Source organism: Erinaceus europaeus, chromosome 3 (genome assembly GCF_950295315.1).
Source record: "Erinaceus europaeus chromosome 3, mEriEur2.1, whole genome shotgun sequence".
Taxonomy (NCBI): domain Eukaryota; kingdom Metazoa; phylum Chordata; class Mammalia; order Eulipotyphla; family Erinaceidae; genus Erinaceus; species Erinaceus europaeus.
Genome location: NC_080164.1, coordinates 71031662 through 71055841, shown reverse-complemented (window position 1 = coordinate 71055841; position 24180 = coordinate 71031662). Strand labels below are relative to the sequence as shown.

General features: G+C 40.5%; 1 protein-coding gene across 4 annotated transcripts; it reads right to left on the bottom strand.

The window, feature by feature from the left end:
- Nucleotides 1–1341: 1341 nt before the first annotated feature.
- Nucleotides 1342–24159, bottom strand: MITD1 (microtubule interacting and trafficking domain containing 1). Of its 4 annotated transcripts, none has more exons than XM_060187465.1 (7): nt 23942–24158; nt 13856–13957; nt 9464–9615; nt 9297–9383; nt 8259–8374; nt 1667–1727; nt 1342–1549 (listed from the first exon to the last, which is right to left on the bottom strand). In XM_060187465.1, the coding sequence occupies exons 1-7, from the start codon at nt 24090–24092 to the stop codon at nt 1454–1456; spliced, it is 765 nt and encodes a 254-aa protein (XP_060043448.1). In that variant the 5' UTR covers nt 24093–24158; the 3' UTR covers nt 1342–1453. The 4 variants fall into 4 exon arrangements, with proteins under 4 accessions (XP_060043448.1, XP_007521915.1, XP_060043449.1 ...); XM_007521853.3 differs by having other exon boundaries at nt 9464–9600; nt 23942–24157; XM_060187466.1 differs by lacking the exon at nt 13856–13957 and having other exon boundaries at nt 9464–9600; nt 23942–24159.
- Nucleotides 24160–24180: the final 21 nt, after the last annotated feature.

The window sequence follows — 24180 nt, the reverse complement described above, 5'->3', positions numbered from 1 at the left end:
ATCCACTATTCCTGGAGGTCATTTTTTCCATTTTTGTTGCCGTTGTATTGTTGTTATTGCTGTTGTTGTTGTTGTTGGGTAGGACAGAGAGAAATCGAGAAAGGAGGGGAAGACTGAAAGGGAGAGATAAAGATAGACACCTGCAGACCTGCTTCACTGTTAAACAATTCCCCTTGCTGCTGGGAAACTGGGGCCTTGAACAGGGATCCTTATGCTGGTCCTTACAATTTTCACGATGTGCACCACCACTCGGCCCCCTCAACTTATATTTTTAATCACCAGAGTTATCACTGAGACTCAGGGACTATACTTGGTGGCCATTTTTTCCCCATTTTAAGTAGAAGGTGACAGAGAGGGCCCTACGTGACTGCAAGCCCCAGGCTCTTATCATGACTACAGGACACTGACCCTTACATGTGGACATGACAGCAGCCATATACTGTTTTTCTTCAAAGAGTTAACCTAGCCCATCAGACCCCTCTTCACTTCCCATACATCCACTCCTTCACCTCCTCCCCAAATATGGTTGGATTGTGAGTCTACTTTCATTTACCAATGGGGAAGAGAACAGTTTGTTGCTATCTCCTAGTAATATCTAAAAAGTCCCCAAAGACCACCCTGGAGTGCTTGCTGTCTTAGATACCTACACATACATATATATTTCCTTGCTCATGATTCAGTGTATTAGTCTTTTCCTTTCTTTTTATTTTTTACTGGAGCACTTCTCAGTTCTGGATTATGGTGGTACGGGGGATTGAACCTGGGATTTTGGAACCTCAGGCATGAGGGTCTCTTTGCATAGCCATTATGCTATGTACCTCTGCCCTCTTAAGTCTTTTTCTAGGGCTTAGATGGGGTGAGTTTTCACATATTTCTCCAAAGTGGGAAAGATGAAAAGAGAAATTGAGACACCTGCAGCTCTGCTTCACTGCTTGTAAAGCTTCCCCCTGCAGGTTTGACTGGGGGGGCTTGAACCTGGGTCCTTGCACACTGTAATGTGTGCATTCAATCAGCTGCGCCACTACCTGGACCACTCATTATTTGTTTTTAGGAGGGGTTTTTTGGTTGTTAATTTGTTTATTTTGACCAGAGCACTGCTCAGCTCTGACTTAGTGGTGCTAGGGATTTCACCTGGGACTTTGGAGCCTCAGGCATGAAAGTCTTTTTGTATTAACATTATGCTATCTACCCCACCTTTCCAACATTCAAATAAGAAAAATCTGGCTAAATTTCTGGTTGGTAAAATGTTAACTGTATGGCTTAGAAAGAAGCACTGTACATCAACTGATCAATATAATTTACAACAGCATACAGGGTTATTCAAAACTGAACATAAATGACTAGAAATGTAAAAGTTTATTATTAAATTCATACATTATAGGAATGATCTGTCAACATAAAAAATCTAATATTCACTTAAAATAGTAATCTACAATGTAAATTAGGTTGACCATTATATCTTTTTGGTATGCTTGTTATGAAAAATGTCCACTGTTGTTTCATAACATGGTCTTAAATCAAAATCACAATATCCAAGGGAATAACGACCCTAAGAAGAGAAGAAAAGAGAGTTTTCTTAAAAAAAAAAAAAAAAAGGACCAAATCCATTTTGTTTAGTGCCAAAAAATAGTGCTATACACTCACTCACAAGAGTGTGTTTTATTACCTGTGGCTTCTTAAAATAATCAAGTCCTCTTCCAATCTTAATTATCCACCCATTGTTAAACCTATGGAATTCATATGAGCATTAATTCCCAGTTTAAGTCAGATAATTATCAGAATTGTACTGTATTAAGTATCAGTTAGATTTTCCCTTAGCAAAGAAAATAATTTCCCTCATGGCATGAGTTGATCCAGGTAGCTATGTCTATAATGAAACACACTTTTCACAGAAACCATGAGTTGATTTGATTAGCTGATAAAGTTTAACAATAAATTAAAACTTACTCTTTGAATTTTAGCTTGTTGATAAAACTTTCCTTTTTTTTTTTTTTTAAACTTTATGGTGTCCCATTGAATGTTAGCTGCCACTGCAACAGTTCTAGGGCAAAAATGTAATCAAGGATTTTCTCTTAGCACTAGCTACCAATCCTGGCCCCAATATGTGGGGCCTGTTAAAGTGCTAGTTAGCAAGTGATTTTAAAATATACTCAAACAGGGAGTCGGGTGGTAGCGCAGCAGGTTAAGTGCACGTGACGCAAAGCGCAAGGACTGGTGTAAGGATCCCAGTTCAAGACCCGGCTCCCCACCTGCAGGGGAGTCGCTTCACAGGCGGTGAAGAGGGTCTGCAGGTGTCTGTCTTTCTCTCCCCTGTCTTCTCCTCCTCTCTCCATTTCTCTCTGTCCTATCCAACAACGACAACATCAATAACAACAATAACTACAACAATGAAATATCAAGGGCAACAAAAGGGAATAAATAAGTATACACACACACACATATATATATATATTCAAACATATGGTGGAGCCTTGGGGTTTCTTTTTGTTTTTTTTTGGGGGGGGGGGTTCTTGTACATAGAGATGGGGAACATAAACAGCAAGAGTTCTAGAGCTCACCAAACTTTGCAACAAGAAAGCAAATGACCCAAATCAAAAGGGAGGAGAGGATATGAACAGAATATTCACTACAGAAGAGATACAAAAAGTCAACAGACGTATGAAGAATTGTTCCAAGTCACTGATGGTCAGAGAAATGCAAATAAATGCAACAGTGAGATACTACCTCACCCCAGTGAGACTGTCATACATCAGAAAAGGCAGCAGCAACAAATGCTGGAGAGGTTGTAGGGACAAAGGAGCCCTCCTGCACTGCTGGTGGGAATATAAATTGGTCCAACCCCTGTGGAGAGCAGTCTGGAGAACCCTCACAAGGCTAGAAATGGACCTTACTTATGACACAGTAATACCTCTCCTAGGGATATACCCTAAGAAGTCACACCCATCCAAAAAGATAAGTGTACACCTATATTCATAGCAGCACAATTTGTAACAGCCAAAGCCCAGAAACAACCCAGGTGCCCAACAACAGATGAGTGGCTGAGAAAGTTGTGATATATATACTACTCAGATATTAAAAATAATGAACCAGGCAGGGGTAGAGAGTATAATGGTTATACAAAGAGATTCTCATGCCTGAGGCTCCAAAGTCCCAGGTTCAATCCCTCCACCACCATAAGCCAGGGTTGAGCAGTGCTCTGGTAAAAAAAAAAAAAAAAGATAATGAACCCACCTTCTCTGACCCATTCTGGATGGAGCTAGAAGGAATTATGTTAAGTGAGATAAGTCAGAAAGATAAAGACAAGTATAGGATGATACCACTCATAAACAGAACTTGAGAAAGAATAGAAAGGGTACAACAAAGCAGAAATTGGCTGGTTTTGGAGTATTGCACAAAAGTAAAAAACTCTAGAGGGACAGTATGGGTATGATTTTCACCTCCACTATAGGGGGGTAAGGGTAGAGACATAGACCTTTTGGTGGCAGGAATGGTGTTAATATACACTTCTATTAACTTATAGTCCCATAAATCGCTATTTAATCAATATAAGAGGGGAAAACAGATTGAATGTCTCAAACTTTTTGATGCATAGACTCCAGTTCTGAGTATATATTCCTTCAATCTAAGCTCTTAAGGTTTCAAATTGGTAACCTGATTGAATTTTAACAGTGGGCTTAAATTGTTAATACATTTCTAATAATGACTTTTTTTTGAAATATTAAATCACTTAGAGCAGGGGAGATAGCATAATGGTTATGCAAAGAGATCCTCACACCTGAGGCTCCAAAGTCCCAGGTTCAATCTCCTGCACCACCACAAACCAGAATTGAGCAATACTCTGGTAAAAAGTAATAATAATAATAGGGAGTCGGGCTGTAGCACAGCGGGTTAAGCGCAGGTGGCGCTAAGCTCAAGGACTGGCATAAGGATCCCGGTTCAAGCCCCCGGCTCCCCAACTGCAGGCAGGTCCCTTCACAGGCGGTGAAGCAGGTCTGCAGGTGTCTGTCTTTCTCTCCCCCTCTCTGTCTTCCCCTCCTCTCTCCATTTCTCTCTGTCCTATCCAACAACAATGACATCAATAATAACTACAGCAATAAAACAACAAGGGCAACAAAAGGGAATAAATAAATAAAATAAATTAAAATAAATAAATAACTATTAAATCACCTATAATCTTAGACTAGGGAGACCAGAAGCAGCTGGTCTTGTCAGCATATAAGATACAATTATTTATAAATAGCATTAAATGACATAAATCATGGTAGGATCTTATATGGTACAGTAAATCCTAACCATGGGATTTTCAAATAATTTGGTTATAACAATAACTATCTATTGCATATATATATATATATATATATATATATTTTTTTTTTTTTTTTTTTACCAGAGCACTAGTCAGCTCTGCCTTATGGTGGTGTGGGGCATTGAACCTGGGACTTTGGAGCCTCAGGCATGAGAGTCTCTTTGCATAACCTTTATGCTATCTACCCTCCACCCTATTGCCTTCTTAAACTCTAAGACAGCAGGAATCTTCCCCATTCTCTATAAAACCCATATTTCTCCCAGTCCTGGAACTTCCCAGGCTTTGCTTGTTTTCCTTCATGCTTCTCTCAATCCATACCATTTGACACTACATCTACTGAGCTCAACCAAATCAATGCAACCAGTACCACCATGACACATTTCACTTCGGATTGTGTCCAGAGATGCCAGGCATGGGATGTCAACCCTTCAGTTCCAGTACTCTGCCACCAAGTTGCAAATGCTACCATGATGCCTAACTTCCTGGGCAGTCTATCTAACCAGTGAGTCTTGGAAGCTCACCTCTCCAGAGTCCTGCCCCACTAGGGAATATAGAAACAGGCTGGGAGTATGGATCAAACTGCTAATACCCATGTCCAGTGCAGAAGCAATTATAGAAGTCAGACCTTCCACCTCCTGCACCCCACAATGATCCTGGGTCTATACTCTCAGAAGAACAAAGAATAGGAAAACTTCCAGTGGAGGGGGTGGGATGCAGAGCTCTAGTGGTGGGAATTGTGTGGAACTGTACTTCTCTTATCCAACAGACTTGTCAAACATTTTTTATCAATAATAATAATAAAACAGCAAGAGTTCTAAATTCTGGCCTCAACTTCCTACAAAAACTGCACTCTTTCTGTTTTGCATTGAGTTTGTTTTATGCTTTAATTAAAATGAAGGATGCTATTACTACAAACATAAAATCTGGAGTGAGAGGAGATAGCATAATAGTTATTCAGAGACTTATGCTTGAGGCTCCAAAGTCCCAGGTTTAATCCACTGTACCACTATAAGCCAGAGTTGAGCAGTGCTCTGGGGGGTTGGGGGGTGGGAGTTGCTATGTTAAACAGAAGAGTATATTTATTTTTTTTTTATAAAGATTTAATTCATTTATTAATGAGAAAGATAGAAAAAGAGAAAGAATCACATATCATTCTGGTACAAGTGCTGCTGGGGATCACACTCAGGACCTCATGCTTGAGAATCCAGTGCTTTATCCGCTGTGCCACCTCCTGGACCATGAGTGTGTGTGTGTGTGTGTGTGTATATATATATATATATATATATATATATATATATATATTTTTTTTTTTTTTTTTTTTTTTACCAGAGCACTGCTCAGCTCTGGTACATGGTGGCGCAGGGCATTGAACATGGGACTTTGGAGCCTCTGGCTTCGAGAGTCTCTTTGCATAACCATTATGCTATCTACCCCTGCCCAGTATATTACTTTTTAACAAAGATTTATTAATGAGAGAAAGAGAATGGATGATCAGAGTATCACTCTGACACAAACAATGCTGGTATCTCATATTGAGAGTCCAACACCAGACTGCATCACCTTTTAGGTTGCTGTATGTTACTAAAATAACTGCACATAGTGTCTTCCCTTTTTTAAAATTTTTTAAGGTATTTATTTATTTACTTATTCCCTTTTGTTGCCCTTGTTGTTTTATTGTTATAGTTGTTATTGATGTCATTGTTGTTGGATAGGACAGACAGAAATGGAGACAGGAGGAGAAGACAGAGAGGGGGAAAGACACCTGCAGACCTGCTTCACTGCTTGTGAAGTTACCCCCTTGCAGGTGGGAAGCCGGGGGCTCGAACTAGGATCCTTCTGCCAGTCCTTGCGCTTTGCACCACGTGCATTTAACCTGCTGTGCTACCGCCAAACTCCCACATAGTGTCTTCTTACAGCACAACATACTGTCATGCTTATTAGAATATTTAATAATCATACAAAATAAAAATATGTTAAATATTAATGACACTGGATAAGGAAATTATTCCAATATCATTTCATTACATGTAAGATAGAATAAACAGAAAAGTATTTCTTCTTAGAGGACACAGAACACATATATTTTATTCCATTAGGAAATACAAAACTCAAACTCAAATCTACTCTATTAAGAAATAGGATACTGGGGACCAGGTGGTGGCACACCTGGTTGAGTGCACATGTTACAGTGTGCAAGGACCCAGGTTCAAGTCCCTGGTCCCCACTTGTAGGGAGAATCTTCATGAGTGAAGGGGCTGCAGGTGTCTCTCTTTATCTCCCTCTCCACTTCTCGATTTCTGGCTGCCTCTATCAAATAAAGACAATAAAAAAATTAAAAAAATAAATATGACACTCTGATCAAAATAGGCTAGAATTCTTTTCTTCAAAAGTGATTCTAAAGAAAACTATAGTAAGTTTGATGGTGGCATACTGGCTTGAGTATACATTACTAAGCATAAGAACCAAATTTAAAATGCCAGTCCCCTGCAGGGGGCAGGTTTTCCATGTGGTGAAACAGTATTACAGATGACTCTCTCCCCTCTCAATTGCTCTCTGTCCCATCAAATATAAGAAAATTAAAATAAGTAAAAAAGCTAAAGAAAATTATACAAGTGTGGCCCAGAAAGTGGTGCAGTGGATAAAGAATTAAACTCTCAAGCATGAAGTCCTGCCTTCAATCCTCGGCAGCACAAGTACCAGTGATGTCTGGTTCCTTCTCCTCCTATCTTTCTAATTAATAAATAAAATCTTTTTTAAAAAGTATAGAATATAAAAAGTATGATTCCACACAATGATGGTAAAGATATTAAAGAATACTATAGGAAAGATATTAAAATTGAGCTTTATTTAAATTGAACCTTCTGGGGGCCGGGCGGTAACGCAGCAGGTTAAGCGCACATGGCACAAAGTGCAAGGACTGGCATAAGGATCCCGGTTCGGCTGGAGCCTCTGGCTCCCTACCTGCTGGGGGTGGGGGGTGGCAGGGTGGGGAGGTGTCACTTCACAGGCGGTGAAGCAGGTCTGCAAGTGTTCTCTCCTCCTGTCTTCCCCTCCTGTCTGGATTACTCTCTATCCTATCCAACAAGGATGATAAACAACAAGGACAACGAAAGGGAAAAAATAGCATCCAGCAGCAGTGAATTCTTTTTTTAAAAAAAAATATTTTATTTATTTTAATGAAAAAGAGTAGATACAGAGGGAAAGATACCACGAGACAGGAAGAGACCAGAATACTTCTCAGTTCTGGCTTATGGTGGTGCTGGGGATTGAACCAGGGACCTCAGAGCCTCAGTCTTGAAAGGCTTTTGCATAACCATTATGCTGTCTCCCCAGCCCTAGCAGCAGTGGATTCTTAGTGTAGGTACTGAACCCCAGCGATAACCCTACAAGCTAAATAAATAAATAAATAAATTGAATCTTCATATGCAATTATGTAAAATTTAACTTACTAAGAGAACTAAAGACTAGTGTATTTCAATTGCTTAAGTATTAGCCAGGAAGAGGCCCCAGCAGTAGAACTTTCCTTGTGTGAGGCCCTAGGTTCAATCTCTGGCACCACTTAACAAGTTGAAATAAAACAGAATGACATACATGGCAGAGCAATGCTCTGAAAACACACACATACATGCGCACAGTAATTTTTTTTAAATTAAAAAAAAATATTTATTCCCTTCTGTTGTCCTTGTTTTATTATTGTAGTTATTCTTATTGTCGTCGTTGGATAGGACAGAGAAATAGAGAAAGGAGGGGAAGACAGAGAGGGGGAGAGAAAGATAGACACCTGTAGACCTGCTTCACCGCTTGTGAAGCGACTCCCCTGCAGGTGGGGAGCCAGGGGCTCCAACCGGGATCCTCACGCTGGTCCTTGCACTTTGCGCCACATGTGCTTAATCCGCTGTGCTAGCGCCGGACTCCCACAATAATGTTTTCTTAAGTATTACTTTATACTTACCGAATTTCTCGGTCATGTATTGAGGAAGAGTATTCTAATTTCAACAGCACTCCATGATTATTGAGTGACTCTTTTATTTCTTTCAGGCCACTACTTTGTTGATATTGCCCACTGCCCTGTTAATAGGAAAAACACAACTTTCTGCCTCAGTTGTTAATTTAAAATTATTCCTAAATTATGCAATGTGTTATGAATTGATTAAAACCAAAAGATTTTATACTAGTGTCAATGTCTGTTCTCGCAAACAAACCCTCAAAGAATATGAAGTAATTTAATTTAAGCATAATTGTTTTTGTCTAAACAGCCATTCTTCCTAATAACACAAAATACTTTATCTCTTAAAATGTATTTTTAGTAAAAGCTGTTAATTTACTTACATATGGCCGTGTTCATCTTAAATTAATCCCAGAAATTTGAATTATTTAGAAACATTCTTATTTGTGTCAAAAATCAGAATAGAGATGTCTGCTATCATGCTGTGAGATCCCCCAGAAGCCCAGAGCAATAAATCGACAGAAGAAAAAAAAAAAACTGATATAGCTAAATTGTCAGTAGTGCTGACACAAGGAAATGTGAAATTATACACCTATGACAGCAAGTCTTGTAAATCAACATCCCCTCCCCAAATAAATGGGTCTATAAGAAAAAAATAAATAAATAATTAAAAAAAAAAAAACCTCAAAAGTGCAGGCAATGTCATCATCTTCTACAATATCCAAGAGACTAAAGTGACAAACTCTAAGAGAACTTGGCAAAGTGGCCAAGCCCCAAGGTAAGACATACTAGAATCAATAGCACTTAAAAAAAACAAAACAGAGCACTGCTCAGTTCTGGTTTACGGTGGTTTGGAAAGTCTCTTTGCATAACCATTATGCTATCTACCCCTGGCCTTCTCAGGGTGTTTTATGCCTATTGTTAGGTAATAAATTCATTCCCACAGATGAAGCGCCAGCTAACACATTAAATCCAGGTTTTCCTTGATATAACTACAAGTTGTAATGGAATAAAGTTAAATAGTAACTACTTTCAGATACTTACTTCATCCAGAGAGGTGAGAAGATGAATAGTTTTTACTTTACATGGTCTTTTAATAAGCATCTCACAAAATCGAAGGAAATTATACAGCTGAAAGGCAGTAGGATGGATTATTACTAGCAAATACATACATAATACTTTATTATTATGTTTTACTACATTTTACCTACCTGATGAGTATGTCTAATATAAGGGTCTTCTATCCAAACTTCTGTAACTGTTTCATTAAGGTATTCTTGAAAAAGTGATTCATAACTGAAACCCGTTGCATTATCTTCTATTTTAATTTGCTTGTGATATTTTCCATCTACAAAATACAAGCCTCAACAATAAAGCCAATGACCATGTCACACACACACATATATATGTATATATATTGCACATGCAGTGATTAATCAGGATCAGATACAAGTTAACTTTAACTCCCCCATCCACCAACATTTTTTCTGAATGATAGGTAAACACTATGCAGACTAAATGATGTTAAACATACAGAGGTAAATAAAGCAAACTTCTCCACGAATAATTTCTACCTTCACGAAAGTCAGGCAAGCAGAAATCCAGAGTTTCTGGAGAAAGTACTTGAGTTAACTCCTACAGGCCAGGCAGTTTATTCAGGAGAAGACTATATGTAGAAGGATATCTGATATTCCTGTCACAGTGAATAGAACCAAGTTAACATTTAGTGTCTGTCTGGCCTTACTTTCTAGATTAAGGTCTTTTTATGACCTACAATAACTAAAGTGAGTACTAAGTACATAAATGCAGCATAATATGGAGTGTAGAAATTGTTCTTACAGGGAGTCGGCAGTAGCACAGTGGGTTAAGCGCACGTGGTGCAAAGAGCAAGGACCAGTGTAAGGATCCCGGTTGGAGCCCCTGGCTCCCCACCTGCAGGGGAGTAGCTTCACAGGCGGTGAAGCAGGTCTGCAGGTGTCTATCTTTCTCTCTCCTCTCTGTCTTCCCCTCCTCTCTCCATTTCTCTCTGTCCTATCCAACAACAACGACATCAGTAACAACCACAATAATAACTACAACAATAAAACAACAAGGGCAACAAAAGGGAATATTAATAAAAATTTTTTAATTGTTCTTACAATTTGCAGTTATCGTTTAAAGCAGAAAATGATAGTACTTATTAACAAACCAAGCTAAGACAGGCATGCCATAAGAACAGTAGGATAGTGCCACTGCTTTTGTTTATTCAAAATGAATAATCATTAAAAAATTACCAAACCCTTTTAAGATTAAAAAACAAAACAGAGAAGTAGCTGAGGAGATGGCATAATGCTTATGCAAGAATTTCATGCCTGAGGCACCAAAAATTTCAAGGTTCCATCCATTCCATGTACCACCATAAGCTAGAGCTGGTCAGTACAGTGGTAAAAAAAGAAAAAAAAAAACACAGAACCTACCAATTGTGGATCCTGATTTACATGATGATTGCACTTTAACTTAAAAAGAAAAGGGGGAAGGGCCCTGGGTGGAAGTACACCCAGTTTGGTACACGTTAAAGGTACAAGGATCTGAGTTCAAGCCCCACCTCCCCACCTTCATTGGATCGACCTTCTCGTGGTGCATCCCTTGAGTACCCATTTACTGGGGAAACTGATGATCCTTCCTAGCCGACTGAATCCACATGGATCCCAGTCACTTTCAAAGCCAGCAACAAGCAGCCATCAGGCTCAACCTGACGTTGTTGACTGGCTACGGAAGAAGGGCAAACGCTAGAAGAAGAAGGGAAGTGTTCACAAGTGGTGAAGTAGTGTTGCAGGTATCTCTTCTTCTATCTCCCTTTTTTTAAAAAAGATTTTTAAAATTTATTTATTTATGAGAAGAGAGAAAGAACCAGACATCATTCTGGCAAATGTGCTGCTGGAGATCGAACTCAGGACCTCATGCTTGAGAGTCCAAAGCTTTATCACTGTGCCACCTCCCGGGCCACCTATCTCCCTTTCTATCTCCTTCTTCCTTTTTGATTCCTGTCTCTATCCAATAAATAAAATAAAATATTTTAAGTAGTTTGGATTCAATTCCTAATATGTATAAGCTAGCAACTGTACATCCATTTTCTTTTTTAAAAAAACTATTTTTATTTTTTATTACCTTTATTTATTTATTGGATAGAGACAGAAATCAAGAGGTAAGGGGGAGAGAGAGGGAGAGACAGAGAGAGACATGTAGCCCTGCTTCACCACTCGCAAAGCTTTCCCACTGCAGGTGGGGACCGGGGGCTTGAACCCAGGTCCTTGTGCACTGTAACATGTGCACTCAACCAGGTGCACCACCACCTGGCCCCCTGTACATCCATTTTTAAAAAATATTTATTTTTCCTTTTGTTGCCCTTGTTGTTTTATTGTTGTAGTTACTGATCTCGTCCTTGTTAGATAGGACAGAGAGAAATAGAGAGAGGAGGGGAAGACAGAGAGGGGGAGAGAAAGACAGACACCTGCAGACCTGCTTCACCGCCAATGAAGTGACTCCCCTGCAGGTGGGGAGCTGAGGGCTCGAACTGGGATCTTTATGCCAGTTCTTACTCTTTGCGCCTCATGCGCTTAACCTGCTGCGCTACCGCCCAGCTCCCTGTACATCCATTTTTAAGCCAAGCTAGTTACATCAGATAATTTAGTGTTTCATTTATTTATTTATTTACTAGATAGAGACAGAGCAAAATTGAGAGGACTGGGGGAGACAGACAGGGAGAGACAGAGACACCTGCAGCCCTGCTTCACTGCTTGTGAAGCTTTCCCCCTTCAGGTAAGGACTAGGGGCTTGAGCCTGAGTCCTTGCAGGATGTAATGTGTGCTTAGTTGTTGGGCAGTATGCTAGCTCCCCCCTGCTCCATTGCTTAACACTGTGGTCTATTTACATAATCACTGTTTTACCTGAGACCCACCCTGCCTACAGGGCACTGGTTTAATCCCACTGGTTTGCACTCACTTTTTGTTCCACCCTCTCTGTCACATCCTGTTTTCCACCCTACTATTTCCTTCTTGGCAAGTATAAATACAGATTCTTTTCTGATTAAACACACATTGGATTGCCTTCTGGCTCCGCAAGTTCCAGAGTCTCTCTCCTGCAAGCTAGCCCGGCACAAGTTCCTGATCCCTCTACCACACAGCAGCCTAGGTTGTCTCCAGTCGAGTTCTCTCCAACCCAGAGAGCACTTGCTCGGGAAGAAGCACCCTCAGGCTATCCTGGCACTTAGCCAGGTATGCCACGGCCTGGACCCCCTAATTTATTATTTCTAAATCATAATTCCAATATTATAAATTTCATTATAGAGTTCAATTTGGGGTAAAGGAAATAACTTAATTTTCATTCAACAGAGGAGCTCAGTGGGGGTCCTCAGGGTATGAGCTGGTGCAGAATACAAGAAGGAGACAGGGAGAGGGCTACAGTATGACTATCAAAGAGGATTGTGCACTCTAGGCAAAGGTGGAAATATTGGGACATACTCTTTTGTTTTTCTTTCTCTCTTTTTTAAATATTTACTTATTCCCTTTTGTTACCCTTGTTTTATTGTAGTTATTATTGTTGTTGTTATTGATGTTATTGTTGTTGGATAGCACAGAGAGAAATGGAGAGGGGAAGACAGAGATTGGAGAGAAAGACACCTGCAGACCTACTTCAACACTTGTGAAGCGACTCCCCTGCAGGTGGGAAGCCAGGGGCTCCAACCGGGATCCTTACGCCAGTCCGGTCCTTGCACTTTGTGCCACCTGCACTTATCCCGGTGCACTACCGTCAGACTCCCCTGTTTTTCTTTTTAAAAAAATTATTACATTTGTTTGTTTATTTATTCATGAGTGAGGTAGGAAGAGGAGAACCAGAGCATCACTCTGGTACATGTGCTGGCAGGGACTGAACCTAGGACCTCATGCTTGAGAGTCCAATGTCTTACCCACTGCCCCTCCTCTTGGATCACTCTTCTGTTTTTCTCTGCAAAAACACATTACTTTTCAGACAATCCAATAGATCTAGATACCTGAATGCTTATGAGTGGGGAATAACTGAGTGATACTTACTGTACTTCTAGCTGGTAGTAATAATTAACTCCTGAAATGTTTTAAGTTAGAACATAATTCTAAAGTTCCAGGAATTCCTTTAAAACTTTAATATCTTGGCTATTTTATAAAGGTAAACACAGGGGGGTATTCAGGTCCTGGAAATGATGGTGGTAGAGGACCTAGGTGGGGGGGTTAGATTGTTATTCGGAAAACTGAGAAAAGTTACACATGTACCAACTACTGTATTTTACTGTCACCTGTAAACCATTAATCCCCCAATAAAGAAAAAAAAGATACATAGAATATGAGACTTATATCTAGTGTTCTTCTGTATTATTATTTAAAATGGAACTCACAAACTCCACAGGTATCTGTAAATTCCTTATGACGACACTCAAAGTTTAGCAGTATGTACAGCTTTCACAGACTCTCAACAGGAACAGAACAGTCAAATAAATTTCAGTAAGCTCCCAGAGATATATGGTCCAGACCAAAGGGCAGAGTTGAAAGCAATGGGTGAAGTGGGTCTTATTCTCTAATCGGTCTCTTTACCTTCTTTTTCTTGATCCAAGTATTTCTTTATGTTTTCTGCTCTGTCCATATAGTGGGAAATTCTTTTTCTGAGATTAGATCTTTTTGTATCATCTTTAGTGCCTACAAATTAAAATAAAAGTTCTCAAGTTTCAAAACAATTTTTTCTATTTAATGTAGAAATCACTGTCCATTTCCCACAAATTTATTTATTTATTTTTACCAGAGCACTGCTCAGCTCTGGCTTATGGTGGTGCAGGGGATTGAACCTGGGACTCTGGAGCCTCAGGCATGAGAGACTCTTTGCATAACCATTATGCTATCTACCCCTGCCCTCCCACTAATTTCTTATTTCTAGGTAGTTTTCTAATGATGTCTTTCGCATAACGAAAATGAGGTCATGCGTGTTTTGGCAATAATATCATAGAAGGATCATGGCCATGGTTACTTGTGTCAATATGCCTTCTTAGTGGTCTTAACTTTGATTAACTTGGTTAATGTGGAATTCACAGATTTTCCCACCATAAATTAACTATTTTCTTCTTTTTAATTAACAAGTATGTTGTTGGAAAATCTATTGTTTCTCACCACTCCTTCATCTACTAGTATCAATATCTACTGATGGTCTTGATCTACAGTTACTACTATTATTTATTATTATTATCATGGGCAAACGCTAGAAGAAGATTATTATCATTATCTCTATTTACTTAGTGGCTAGAGACAGCTAGAAAGTGAGAGGAAGGGGAAATATGGGGGGGGGAGATAGGCAGAAAGACACCTGCAGCACTGCTTCACCACTCCAGAAGCTTCCCCTATGCAGTTAGGGACTGGGGGCTTGACCCTGGGTCCTTGTGCATTGTAATATGTGCACTCAACTAAGTTCACAACTGCCCAGCCGCCATTTATTACTACTAGTGTTTGCCAAGTGATGACTTTTCTATTTCTACAATTGCTATATAATTTATTAAATGAATTTACACTGTAAGGGAAAGTTATTCCCATGTATTTAATCTATTATTAATTTATATCAATATGAACTCATGTATAGTATATTCTATACATGAGTTGTATAGAATATAACTGTCCAATACTATCATGATTTTCTTGCTCACATCTCATCAGCTTTCAGAGGTCCTCCATGCTGGCTGTGTCCTTTAAATATATACCATAATTTAATTTATTTATTGGTTATTGCTGATGCTTCATTGCTCCAGGAATTTTTTTTTTTTTTTTTTTGCTTCCACAGTTATTGCTGAGGCTTGATGCCTGCATTATGAATCCATTGCTCCTGGAGGCCGTTTTTGTTGCTATTGTTGTTGCTGGATAGGATAGAGAGAAATCGAGAGAGGAGGGGGAAGATAGAGACAGGGAGAGAAAGACAGACACCTGCAGACTTGCTTCACCGCTTGTGAAGCGACCCTCCTGCAGGTGGGGAGCGGGGGGCTTGAACCAGGATCCTTATGCCAATCCTTGTGCTTATCGCCATGTAGGCTTAACGCATGCGCTACCACCCGGCCCCTAAGGCAAATTTTTTTTATAAAAAGATTTATCATGGTCCAGGTGGTGGCGCAGTAGATAAAGCATTGGACTCTCAAGCATGAGGTCCTGAGTTCAATCCCTGGCAGCACATGTACCAGAGTGATGTTTGTCTCTTTCTCTCTCCTCCTATGCTTCTCATTAATAAATAAATAAAATGTTTTTTAAAATCTATTTATTAATGATAGCAAAAGAAGAGAGAGAATCAGAGCATCACTCTGGCACATGCGATGCTGGGGATTGAGCTCAGGACATCATGTTTGTAAATCCAGAGTTCTAGCCACTACAACACCTCTGAGGTGTTTCTGAGAGGGAAATGAAGGGAAAGATAAAGGTGAGGGAGACTGTACAATGGTTATGCAAACAGATCATCATGCCTAAGGCTCTAAGGTCCCAGGTTCAATCCCCAGTACCACCATAAGCCAAAGCTGAACAGAGGTCTAGTTAAAGAGACACACCACAGCACTGAAACTCCTCCCATTGCTGTAGTGCTTGCATGTGGTGTGCCAGAGGTTTGAACCTGGGTTGAGTTCATTGCAAAGTAGGCACCCTCCCAGGTGAGCTATCTTACTGATGGATACAATTTTTTTTCTTTAATGATTTTATAATGATTGACAAGATGGTGGGATAAGAGGGGTACAATTCCCACCACCAAGAGTTCTGTATTAAATCCCATTAGACAAAGTAAGGACTACAAAAGCTAGATAAGGGCAAGAAACCGGCACTCTAATGATGGCTCTTTTGGTCACTACCAGGCCACCCCATCATCCAGGGCCCTAGTCAGGGGATCCTGGGATACCCACATAGATATAATGGGCCTAGACATCTAGTGGACCCCTCTCTCCACATCACTGGTCATCTCCATTAGGAACAACAGTATAAACCCTCTTGTGGGCCTCTACAGGACTTGCCCTCAATGTGGAACAATGGAAGAAACAGCACCACTCTCCAAAGGGAGGCTGGGTCAACATAATCTGCAACTTGAGGGAGACAGGTCCTGAAATGAGTATGGCCTAGAATGTTCCTAGCTATGACCTTGTAATGTGAGCTCAAACTAGCCCCCCCTTTCTTATTTGTAACTTTTATTATTCATAATGTATTTATTGGTTTGTTCAATGTATACATAACTTCAGAATCCTGAACTCAGACCTCTAGGAATTTTTTTTAGTAACTACAACTCTGTTTATATACTATACTTTTTGTTTTTAACCTTACAGAGTAGTTAAAATACCATCTTCTGAAGATCATTGTTACTTTTTAAAAAAAAATTTATAAAAAGGAAACATTGACAAAACCATAGGATAAGAGGGGTACAACTCCACACAATTCCCACTACCAGAACTCCCTCCATATCCCATCCCCTCCTGTTGTATGCTTTACATTGGGTTGTCCTAGCTCTCCCCCGCCAAGAGAATTGGATCAGTCCTGTTAGTTTTGCGGGCCACTTGGCCCCGCCCCTGGGAACCCCGAGAGAGTTCGAAAGTGCCAGAGTTCCAGAGTTCGAGAGTGCTTGCGCCACCGCCGGGGGAAAGAGGCAGCAGAGTTCTGTTTGGTGATTAGTTTGTCTTAGTTTATAAATCGTTGTTCCTGAATAAAGAAATACAGCTTCCCTGCCCAGCCGTATGTCTCTGGTCGTCTCTGTTACCCGCCCATGAAGCTAGCCCGGCCAGCAAGAGCCTCCGAATTTTAACAACACCCTCCCTTGATAGCTTTCCTATTCTTTAACCCTGTGGAAGTATGGACCCACAGTCATTGTGGGATGCAGAAGGTGGAAGATCTGGCTTCTGTAATTGCTTCCCTGCTGAACATGGGCATTGACATGTCTATCCAGACTCCCAGCCTGCTTTTCTCTTTCCCTAGTGGGGCAGGATTCTGGGGAAGTGGAGCTCCAGGACACATTGGTGGGGCTGTCTGTCCAGGGAAGTCTGGTTGACATCATGGTAGCATTTGGAACCTGGTGGCTGAAAAGAGAGTTAACATATAAAGCCAAACAAACAAATTGTTGACCAATCATGAACCTAAAGGCTGGAATAGTGCAGATGAAGAGCTGGGGGGTACTCTGTCTTGTAGATAGCTAGTAGGCATATTTCAAGCTGCCCCAATATCAACCCATTTTTCTCAGGTGTAGCACAGAGTATGTTGTCCATCTTCCCTTCAGAGGATGGAACATTCTCTACCGTTGTTGATCCAAGTTGAAGGCAAGGTCCTATGAGGGGCCACAAAGGGGTCTATTTTGTTGTTTCTTAGGTTACCTATTTTCTTCCCAATCTCCTTCTGTATTACAAGTCTCTCATGCTCTCATCTTAATACCTCATTCCCATTTCCCCTTCTTTCCTCCTCATTCCCACTCACTCATTTCAGGTAATTAACCTTATTAGTTTCTGCTTTTATATTTCCTGAATGTGTGGATTTTTTTTTTAAGCAAATGAAATAGATACATGAATATCTTCTTGTATCTTCCTTTTTACATGAAGGATAGCATACTATAAATATTCTGTTCTTTGCAATTTTCACTTAATATATTATGGAATTTATACCATCATTTGATAAAATTTGTCCTCATTCATTTTTACAATAGTAATAAAGAAGCAGTCAATAAATTTCACCAGTATTTACCAGCTATGTGATTTTTTTTTTATTTGATAGGACAGAGAGAAATTGTGAGGGGAAGGGGGATAGAAAGGGAGAAAGGCTGCAACTCTGCTTTACCACTTGTGAAGCTTCTCCCTGTAAAGCTTCTCCCCTGCAGGTGGGGGGGTTGAGCTAGGTAACATGTGTATTCAACCAGGTGTTTCACTATCCAGCCCAATCGGCTGTGTAACTTAAAAAAAAATTTTTTTTATTATTTATTTTGTTGCCCTTGTTGTTTTATTGTTGTAGTTATTGATGTCGTCGTTGTAGGACAGGACAGAGAGAAATGAAGCAGATCTGTAGGTGTCTATCTTTCTCTCTCCCTCTCCGTCATCCCCTCCTCTCTCAATTTCTCTCTGTCCTATCCAACAACAATAGCAATAACAACAACAACAAGGGCAACAAAATGAAAAAATGGCCTCCAGGAGCAGTGGATTCATAGTGCAGGTACCGAGCCCCAGTGATAACCCTGGAGGAAAAAATAAATAAATAAATAAATAAATAAACGAACAAACAAATAAATAAAACAATTCCAGGGCAGAGAAGTGGCACACTTGAATAAGAGTACATGCTACAACACACAAGAACCTAGGTTCAACCCCCTGGCCCGCACCTGCAGGAGGTGGGGGGTTGGGGAGGGGCTTCACAAGTGGTGAGGTTGTGCTGCAAGTGTTTCTCTATCTCTCTGCCTCCCCTTTCCTCTCAGTTTCTCTGTCTCTATCAAATAAAGTAGGCACACACACACACACACACACACACACACTCCACTTTTCCAACTTCAAATTGTTAAGGGCAGGTTAGGGTCAGAAGGAAGCCCTGTGGGAAGGGTTTCCAGCTTATTTCCTGAACACATCCTGTTTAAGACAAAAGCAACTATTATGAGATGGGATACAATATGCAAATAAGGCATAAAAATTTTGGAACACTCAATCCCTGTAGGGACCAACAGCAGAATAATATTCTCTTTGGCCTACCAACAGCTTATAAAAGGACTAGGCCCTGGAAAGCTAGGTATTTTTTGTTGTTGTTGTTGTTTTTAATATTTATTTATTATTTATTTCCTTTTGTTGCCCTTGTTGTTTTATTGTTGTAGTTATGATTGATGTCGTTGTTGAATAGGACAGAGAGAAATGGAGAGAGGAAGGGAAGACAGAGAGGAGGAGAGAAAGAGAGACACCTGCAGACCTGCTTCACCGCCTGTGAAGCGACTCCCCTGCAAGTGGGGAGCAGGGGGTTCGATCAGGGATCCTTATGCAGGTCCTTGTGCTTTGCACCACCTGCACTTAGTCCGCTGTGCTACCGCCCGACTCCTGTTGTTTTTTGTTTTTAACCAGAGCATTGATCAGCTCTGGTTTATGGTGGTGCAGGGAATTGAACCTGGGACTTTGAAGCCTCAGGCATGACAGTCTGTTTGCATAATGATTATGCTATCTAACCCTGCCGAAAGCTAGGTTTATTCTCTGTGGCATCTGTATATGTCTATACATGCATCTCACTTGCTCCCTATAAATTAAGTCTGTCTCTCTGATTGTGGCAAACCTGTGCTCAGAGGTTCACCTGGGTTTCTCTATGAGAGCTATAACACTCCAGTGGACCTAGGAATCCCCTGCCCAGCAAGAAGCAACATTTAACTGTTCAAATCTTCAGTGCACCTATATAGATCTGTTTCCCTGGTACTTATTCTTCAGCCAGGACTTGAGCAATGTCCCACATGAGCAACACTGTACATCACCCCCTTTTTTTTTTTTCAGAGAAGGCAGTATACCAGAGCCATTAGAGCCCTGAATTCCAATTGTGACTTTACCACCTCCTACTGGCACAACTGAAAAACTAAATTTATTTTTCTATGATGTAAAATGAGGATTATCACCTACTTCATTGATCAATTTTAAGGGTATAATCATGCTTTTATTTACCTATTTTTGCCTCCAGGGTTATCTCTGGGGCTCAGTGCCAGCACTATGAATCCATTGCTCCTGGTGGCCATTTTTTCCATTTTATTGTATAGGACAGCGAGAAATTGAGAGATGAGGGAGAGATAAAGAGGTGGAGCAGTGGATAAAGCATTGGATTCTCAGCCATGAGGTCCCGATTCCTGGCAGCACATGTACCAGAGTGATGGCTGGTTCTTTCTCTCCTCCTATCTTTCTCATGAATAAATAAATAAATAAATAAATTCTTTTTTAAAAAAAGAAGAGACACCTGCAGAACTGCTTCACTGGTTGTGAAGCATCCCCCCTGCAGATAGGGAGCTGGGAGCTCAAACCTGGATCCTTGCACGAGTGCTTGTGCTTAGTACTATGTGGGCTTAACCGAGTGTGCCACAGCCTGACACTCTGATTATGCGTTTGAATTTATTCTCATAATGCTTGATACTCAGCTTACATAAATGATTATCTTGTTATCATAGGTTAGCATCATCATGTCATCATGTGTTGTTTATAGTCCTTAAGAAAGCATTCTGAGAAAGCCCTCTGCTGTCTCAAAACTTCAGTGACACTTAAAATTACAAATGGGGGGGGCTGGGTGGCAGCACAGCAGCTTGAGCACACATGGCGCAAAGCCCAAGGACTTGCACAAGGATCCCAGTTCAAGCCACTCACTCCCCACCTAAGAGTTGGGGTTGCTTCACAAGCAGTGAAGCAGGTCTGTAGGTGTCTGTCTTTCCTGTCTTCCCCTCCTCTCTCTATTTCTCTGTCCTTTCCAACAACAACAGCAATGACAACAGTAATAATAACAACAGTAACTATAAACAAGGGCAACAGAAGGGAAAAAATAGCTTCCAGGAGCAGTGGAGTGGGAGAGACGGCATAATAGTTACACAAAAAGACTAATGCATGAGGCTCCCAAGTCCCAAGTTCAATACCTACCCAGTATGACTATAAGCCAGAGCTGAGTTGTGCTCTGGTAAACTAAATAAATAAATAAATTAGAAGGCACAAAGAAAAGACCTCCTAGTTGACTGGAAGTTCTACAGGAAAGGGAATAGAAATGTTCTTAATTTAATACATAATACAGGGAAAAGACTTCCTAGTTGACTGGAAGTTCTACAGGAAAGGGAATAGAAATGCTCTTAATTTAGTACATAACACAGATAAATTTGCTGTTCTTGGAGTTGTGTTGAACATTGTTACTTGTGTACTGTCAAGACAGAATAACCACAGTGCAGGAAAAGTCTTACTGTCCCTACCAACAATCCTACATACTTTTTAAAAAATTTAATTTATTTTTAGTGTATTGCACCAAAGTAAAAGACTCTGGGGTGGGTGGGTGGAGGGAGTACAGGTCCTGGAAAAGGATAATAGAGAACCTAGTAGGGGTTGTATTGTTATGTGGAAAACAGAAATGTTATGCATGTACAAACTATTGTATTTACTGTCAAATGTAATAAAGAAAAAAATTAAATAATAATAATTTATTTTAATGAGAAAGAGTAGCTACACAGGGAAAGATACCGAGAGACAGAGAGAAAGAGACAAGAACACTGCTCAGTCCTGGTTTATAGTGGGGCTAGGGATTAAACCTGGGACCTCAGAGTCTCAGACTTGAAAGGCTTTTTGCATAGCCATTATGCTGTCTCTTCAGCCATAATCCTGCATATTTTTCACACTTAACTTCAGTACACCAATGTCTTTCTTTTTTTAATCCTGCAGACCTGTTTCACTGCCTGTGAAGCGACTCCCCTAGTGGGGAGCCGGGGCTTGAACCAGGATCCTTACTCCGGTCCTTGTGCTTTACACCACATATGCTTAACCTGCTGCTCTACAGCCCAACTCCCAGTACACCAATTTCTTAAGAGCTTTCTCTACTGTCATGTGATTTTGTCGCATTGTGATAAAAATATTAAAACAGAAAAGGATAATAGTATGAACAAGTATATCTCCTAGACTTAAACTTTGTCAGCATTTTGCCAACTTATTATTATTATTATTATTATTATTATTATTATTACTACTACCAAAGCACTGCTCAGCTCTGGATTATGGTGTTGCTAGGAACTCAACCTAGGACCTCAGGCACAAAGGTCTTCTTTTTTAAAAAATAATATTTATTTATTTATTCCTTTTTGTTGTCCTTGTTTTACTGTTGTTGTTATTGATATCGTTGTTGGATAGGACAGAGAAAAATGGAGAAAGGAGGGGAAGACAGAGGGGGAGAGAAAGATAGACACCTGCAGACCTGCTTCACCACTTGTGAAGGGTCACCCCTGCAGGGGGGGGAAGGGGGGGCTCCAATCGGGATTCTTAGGCCAGTCCTTGCACCTGCACTTTGTGCTACCGCCCGACTCCCACAAAGGTCTTTTTGATAAACTACTATGCTATTTTTCCCGCCTATCATTTAGCCAACTTAAAAAATATGTATTTTGTTTATTTTAATGAGATACAGAGAGACAGACCAGAGCACTCCTCAGCTATGGCTTATGGTGATGCTGGGAACTGAACTCAGAACCTCAGAGTCGAGAGTTGGGAGTCGAGTGGTAGCACAACAGGTTAAGCGCATGTGGAGCGAAGCGCAAGGACCAGACTAAGGATCCCAGTTCGAACCCCTGGATCCCCACCTGCAGGGAAGTCTTTTCACAGTTGGTGAATCAGGTCTGCAGGTGTCTATCTTTCCCTCTCCATCTTTGTCTTCCCCTCCTCTCTCCATTTCTCTCTGTCCTATCTAACAATGACGACATCAATAACATTAATAACTATAATAATAAAAAAGGGGGGCAACAAAAAGGGAAAATATATATATATATATATATAAAGAACCTCAGAGTCTCAGGCAAGACAATCTTCTGTGTAATCATTATGCTGTCTATGCCCATTTAGCCAATTTTTCCCTTAAATAAAATAAAATTTAGATAGTTCTTCCTCCTTAAATACTGCAGTTCCTATCTCTAAAAATTAAGAATAGGGTTTTTTTTTTTTTTGGGGGGGGGGCTGGAGAGAAAAAGAGAGACTACCAACCAAAATTAATAATTTTAATATTACCTAGTCCACAGTTAACCTTTTTAAAATTTTTTTATTTCTTTATTGGGGAATTTGTTTTACATTCAACAGTAAATACAATAGTTTGTACATGCATAACATTTCCCAGTTTTCCATATAACAATACAACCCCACTAGGTCCTCTGTCATCCTTCTTGGATCTGTATCTTTTACTTTGGTGCAATACGCCAATTCTAGTTCAGGTTCTAGTTGTGTTTTCTTTTCTGATCTTGTTTTTCAACTTCTGCCTGTGAGATCATCCCATATTCATCCTTCTGTTTCTGAACAGTCAACCTTTTAACATTGATCCGAAAATGTCTTTCACATTTAAAACACATATTACAATTGGCTATTGATCTAAAAGATCTAGAGTAGTACTTCCTATTTTCTTGAAAGACATTAAGAGAAACTGATTCACTTGTCTTGGAGAATAGTCCATCTCCTATATCTGACTTCTGTCACGTGACGTTTAACAATCATTTTCTATTATTGTTATATTTATTTATTTATTCGATAGAGACGGGCAGAAATCGAGAGGGAAAAGGGTGATAGCAAGGGAATGAGAGAGAGAAACACCTGAAGCACTGCTTCAACACTCAAAAAGCTTTCCCTCTGCAGGTAAGGTCTGGGGGCTCGAACCTGGGTCCTTGCTCACTGTAACAATGTACACTCAATCAGATGCACCATCACCCGGCCCTTCTAACAATCCTCCCCCCCTTTCTTTCTTTTCTTTTCGCCTCCAGGATTACTGCCTGCTTCACCGCTAGTGAAGCAACCTCTTGCAGGTGGTGGCCCGGGGGCTCGAACCGGGATCCTTCCACCAGTACTTGCGCTTTATGCCATGTGAGCTTAACTCGCTGCGCCACCGGGCCCCGCCCCATCTAACAATCCTTTCTTCTCTGACGTAGAAACCGTGGGAAATACTTAATTTTTTCAGTTCTCCCCCAGTGGCTCGGCTTACCTCTGAGAACCTGCAGGAGCAAGTCGATCCCCTCCTGGTAGCACAACAAAGCCTGCTGGTACTTGGACTCGGAATCTAGTTCCACTGCCCGCTTTAACATAGTGACCGCGGCTGTGCTCTCAGGATCCTGTCCCAGCATAGATTTGGCCATGTTTCTTTCCGCTAACTCCCCGGAACCTCAAACCTAGCCAAAGTTGGGCTGGGTCTCCTGTTTTTATCCGGGTAGTGCTTACATAATA